At 49.3% G+C, this 5716-nt stretch overlaps 1 protein-coding gene across 1 annotated transcript; it reads left to right on the forward strand.

The window, feature by feature from the left end:
* The first annotated feature begins 3244 nt into the window (after positions 1 to 3244).
* LOC132249452 (protein TsetseEP-like) lies at positions 3245 to 5199 on the forward strand. The gene is made up of 2 exons (XM_059724618.1): positions 3245 to 3620; positions 4544 to 5199. Exons 1-2 carry the CDS (start codon positions 3569 to 3571, stop codon positions 5197 to 5199), a joined length of 708 nt encoding a protein of 235 aa, XP_059580601.1. The 5' UTR covers positions 3245 to 3568.
* The last annotated feature ends 517 nt before the right edge of the window (positions 5200 to 5716 follow it).

The raw sequence follows: 5716 nt of genomic DNA on the forward strand, positions 1-5716 counted from the left end.
TCCCCAAAATCCCACGTTAGAATTTTTTAAACATCGTTTAATTGGTCATTTGATTAATCATTCCTCCTTGTGGATTTTTACATTATGTTTACATTTGGATGCTCAAAATGGTGAAACTAACCTTTCTGAAATGAAAAAAGAAGTTGTCTTCTTCTGCCTCTAGTTCCATACGGACCATTACTTTGTTTTTAAGAGGCAGGAGTCTAATGAACCTTCCCTCAGCACATCTAGACATTGACATCTGCATGCTCTGAGGTTTAGTATGCATTGGCAATATAAAGGACTTGAAGGATTATATTTGACCCCCGCTTGTTGATCCCGCTGACTCCCTTTAGCTCTCGGCAGTGAGTGTATGGCTGTGAGTTTCTCTATAGGAGAGGTAGCACAGCTTCCGGCAAGTAAATTAGCACAGCTTCCCGCATTAAGTAAATTGTCTTAACTGCCAAGATCTTGCTTGTCAATGACTGGATTTAAGCAAGGGTTCAAGTAGCTTCAATTCTTTAATTTGTTTTGGGGAAAAACAAGATCCACACCCTTTTCTGTTATGTGCCATCTCCAGTCAGTACCCCAGAGCTAGGAAATCCGAGACGAGAGTCTAACTTCCAAGCCCTTACACAGCATTTTCCTTCCCAGAAACAATCTTTCTACACAGTTTCATGAATAGGGTTTTTAGTTTTCCTAAGTTTAGCATTGCTCATTCCTAAGACAGTCTGGCAGGGGGGTGTTTCAGAGAAAGCCCCAGGTTTTCAAACCACACTACAAAATGATTATTAATACTTACCATTACACATTATAAAATAGCTGACCTACCAGTCCCACCACCGGGAAATCCTCTTAACTGGGTGGCTGTGGGGTTGTGAAGTGCGAGTATGGCATGTTCTGGGAAGCAGCAGCTGTTGAGTCTGGACCTGAGATGGTCCAAGCTCAACCTGATCTCTAAGTCGGCTGTTAATAAAGTGCTGAGTAACCTGCTTCTCTTTGGGTTTACTTGGGAAGAAATATATATTAGTGGCTAAAGTACTGGCCTTGGAAACCAGGACTTCCTGAGTCTGCTGCCCACTCTGGAAGGGATGTGTTTTAATCCCCTATATACTTTGCTTAAGGCTTTATCAGAGCCTCTGGAAACTGCAGAGGGGAACCGCAGCCAGTCTTGGTCCCAGTCCTGATCTGGATGCATGGGGAGGGGCAGTTTGGGCCAGGGCAAGCCCAATCCAGATGTGTGGGGGAGGGGAGGGGAAGGGAAGAGTGGCCCGGATGTGGGGGTGGGGGAACAGCTGGATCCTGATGCAGACATGTGGAGCATGGGGGGAGGGAAAAGCCTTGCCCAATCTGGCCTCACAGGGGACAGCCTAGCCCATATCCCATGGCACAGGCAGTGGCCCAAGTGAGGCTGCGTCCAGCCACGTGGAGCTTGCACTGCTCCCAGCTGCCAAATGTACGAGCCGTGGGGGAGCCCTGCAGGCTGGATGTTAGGGCTCTGGGGGCCAGATTCAGCCCGTGGGCTGGAGGTTGAATGCCCTTGTTGTGGACCAAGTTCTAATGAGCCAGGAAAACCTGAACAATGGCCTGTTCTGACTAATCCTACTACAAGAAGATATCACATGTTAGACTTTAAAGGCCTTGAGAAACATTCAAGTACCATTCTTCTATTTATAGATGACCTGGGGAGAAAGCAGACTACTTTTTCAAAAAAGCCTCTAGTCGTGTGCCCCCAGCTTGAGGTGCTTCTCATTTCAGTTCAACGAAGCACTCAGGCCTCCAAATTCTCAGGCCCTGGGATTGTAAGGTTTAGTGCCGTGGTGCAGGCACCTGGTGTCGGCTGCTCCCAGGGCTGCTCCAGCACGGGCTGGGGCGAGTGCAGACAAGCGGAGGGACATGGACAGCACGGAGAGGGTCCAGAGGAGGGCCACCTGCATTATCCAGGGACAGCAGGGCAGACCCTATGAGGAGAGGCTACGGGACCTGAACCTGTTCAGCCTTTGCAAGAGAAGGCTGAGGGGGGACCTGGTGGCCATCTGTAAACTTACTACGGGGGACCAGTGGGGTTTGGGAGAGACCTTGTTCCCCTGAGGGTCTCCCTGAGTAACAAGGAATAACGGCCATAAGTTGCTAGAGAGTAGGTTTAGACTAGACATCCGAAGGCACCACTTCACAGTCAGAGCGGCTAGGATCTGGAACCAGCTCCCAAGGGCAGTGGTGCTGGCTCCTACCCTGGGGGTCTTTAAGAGGAGGCTTGACGTTTACCTGGCTGGGGTCATTTGAGCCCAGTTTTCTCTCCTGCCCAGGGCAGGGGGTCAGACTAGCAGATCTACAAGGTCCCTTCCCACCCTATATGTATGAATCTATGAATTGATGAATTGTAAAGTGGGTTTGCATTATGCAAATTTGACTGATGTGCCGTGCTCCAGGAATGCGTGTACAGCAGAAATCGAAGGAAACCTGTATTTACGGTCTCCTGATACAAGAATTTAGGGCCACCTCATTAAATGATGAGGCAGCAGGTTTGAAACAACCAAAAGGAAGTACTTTTTCACACCTCACTAATTTGTGACACACATCACCCCCGGATGTTGTGGAGGCCAGTACTATAAGCAGGTTCAGTGAAAGATTGCAACTGCCCTTTCGAAAGGTGCCAATCTGGGGCTGTCAGTCATAGGGCTTAGTGATGGCCACATGCGTGGTGACTTAGCAAGCATCGTGACGGAGGATGCATCTCTCTGTTCTCTTTCTTCTACTCGTCCTCCAGAACATCTGCTCCTTACCACTTGTGGAGACAGTGTTGTGAGATAGCCGGGCCTCTGCTCTGACCCAGATTGTGATTCTTACAGTCCTATGTCTCATGTCTGTACAGGAGAATGGGAATTATTCCTGCCTGTCTGTGGGAGACAAGGGGAGAGACTGGCAGACCTGAAAAGCTGTCGCAATGGCTTAGCTGAAGTTCACCCACTCAAGTTGGCATTTCTTGTGTGTGTGACACTAGGAGAGAAACACTGCAGAAAGTGGCCCAAAAGTAGCAAGAAAAAAAGCAAGCAAGAAAAGTAGAAAGCGAGAAAAGCCAGGCGATTTGTGTGTTGTGTAAAGGTGGTGTTTAGGGCAAGATGTTCGTGTTTTGCCTGTGTCTCCTCTACTTTGTTTGCTGTAATACTGGATCAAATTGGAGGATGGTGATATGGCTAAAAATAGTTATAACTGTCCTATATTTTGCATCTTGAGGATACAACTCAGTGTTCATTCACTAGCTTTGATCAGTAATTAAGAGTGGTAAAATGTGTGTCAGTGAGTTTAGACCATGATTACGGAAAAAGGTGCCCAGATCAGAACTCCTTGCTCGCTCATAGCAGAAGGAATAGATTCATCTTTTTATACAGGTTTGAATGACAGATATCACTGTTACAAAGACTGATTATGACCGGATTTTGTCAACGTATTTCTTTTCAGTCCAGTCATCTTCTTTTTGAAAATCTGGCTGCACTTCAGCGCTGAAGATTTCAGGGAGCCGTCAAAGCACCTCACTCTGGAGAAGGTGATAGCCCACCTTCACAAAGAGGTCCCTGGCTCTGAAACTGAAATGGAGGCGAAACATCTCCTCCACCAGTTTAAAAGCGTAGCAGAAAATGAGAGTAAGTTATATATTTTTTCAAGCTATCACTGCATCATCTCCGAAACTGCACTAAAGAATTGCATTTGCGGGGGTAAATGTTACCCATATCAAATTGACACATGGTCCTTAACCCAGTTAGAAACTTTCCTGTGGCAAATCACTTGCTGGGTATGCTTCTGGGACCTGGTGCAATGTGCTAACGTCTAGCTTTGGCACAGAAGTGAAAGGAAATGATATATGAAATAGAGGATACAAAAGCAAAGCAGTTTTTCAACCCATAAACTTGACCAGGTGGATGTTCCAGGAAGAAGGTGTTATTTTAGAAATGGGTACACCGCCAGATAAAATCAGGCATTTAAATGTGGATAAAAGATACATTGCATCCCTGGAGAAAGGAGTTCCCCGGCCAACTTTTTCTTCAGCCCCAAAAACGTTCATATCTCCAAGGTGGCTAAAAGGTGTCTAATGAGATTGTATCCTGGATTTGGTTCCAGTGGGCCAAGAAAATGTTCAGGTCTATGTTTCGATCCAACTCTTGTTCAAAGTGAGCAGAAGTTTCTAGGGCTTTTGTTCTTGCATTTATTTCTTGTAGTAATATTTGAAAAAGGTTCTTAAACTTTGAGTGACAGCCACCTCACTTGACTGAGAAGTGTCAATGAGTTAGACTATAGGGGAAATGCCAGCGGAAATTAAGAGGTTAACATCTTGTAGAAGAAGATCTGGAGTTGATTTTACTGAGTTAAGATAAAGAGAGAGAGAGGAGAGATGCCAGTTGGGGAGGGAAGGGATCAGAAATGGAGGACAGAGAGCTGATTTTTGTAAACAATTGTTAAAAAAATTCTATATCTGTGGCTTCTTTTCATCAACTATCCATACATAACTAAGGCTGGTCCAGCCATTTTCACTCACCTCATTTAGCTCAAAATACACTGGTGTATCTAGGCCAGCCCGGGGACCATCCCGAGGACCATCCCAAGGACCAGCCACAGGAGCAGCTGGGAGATCAGCCCGGGGACCTGCCTGAGGTCCAGCCCGGGGAGCAGCCCAAAGGCCAGCCCGGGGAGCAGCCGGAGGACCAACCTGGGGACCATCCTGACAACCAGCCGGGGGACCAGCCCAGGGACCAGCCCAAGGGCCAGCCAGGGGACCTGCCTGAGGTCCAGCCCAGGGACCTGCCTGAGGTCCAGCCCGGGGAGCAGCCTGAGGGCCATCTGGGGGACCGACCTGGGGACCTGCCCGAGGGCCAGCCTGGGGACCTGCCTGGAGTCCAACCCAAGGGCCAGCCCGGGGACCAGCCCGAGGGCCAGGCCGGGAACCTGCCTGAGGTCCAGCCCAGGAAGCAGCCCAAGGGGCAGCCCAGGGAGCAGCTGGAGGACCAACGTGGGGACCAGCCAGAGGGCCAGCCCAGGGACCAGGCCGAGGACCATCTGGGGCACCGACCTGGGGACCTGCCCGGAGTCCAGCCCAAGGTCCAGCCCAGGGACCTGCCCAGGGACCAGCCCAGGAACCTGCCTCAGGAAAAGGTAGGGTCTAGACCCTTTTGTTCAAAGTATTCAATAGGAAAAGGGTATGAGGAATTGCCGATATTTGTATTCTAAGTGAAAATTGAATTTCCACGTGCATTGTTTAGTCCTGTCCCCCAGAAAGCTGTTCATAGCTGTGACCAAACACAAGTGCACGGCTGCAAACAGCTTAAATGGCCCACTGGGTGAAAATCTGGCTCCTCATTGCACGTAGTATCAGCTAAAGATGTTTCAAAACGTAGTGTCTTGTGTAACGTGTGTCTGCTGGGGCTCCCAGCCTGTCGGTGTTTTCAGAATGGGAGTGGGGCAAGGGAGCAGAAGGAGCTGAGTCTTAGGGTTTTTCAGCCCCCGTCTACAGGGTGGTCCCAGTGTATTACAGGCCCCCCAAGGTGGGGTGGCTCCAACTCCCCCACTCCACCCCTCAACACCAGCTGCAGAGCCCCAAGAACGAGCTCCCTCCACTGCCTTTCCCCCCTGCCATGCTGAAACAGCCAACGCTGCACAGAGCTTGGCCCTTGTTGTGGGAACCTGCTTGCAGGCTCCCAGCAGGCAGCTAGATCCCCACCTCTCCAGACCAACACTTAACTTCTGT

This window comes from Alligator mississippiensis, chromosome 1 (assembly GCF_030867095.1).
Source record: "Alligator mississippiensis isolate rAllMis1 chromosome 1, rAllMis1, whole genome shotgun sequence".
Taxonomy (NCBI): Eukaryota; Metazoa; Chordata; order Crocodylia; family Alligatoridae; genus Alligator; species Alligator mississippiensis.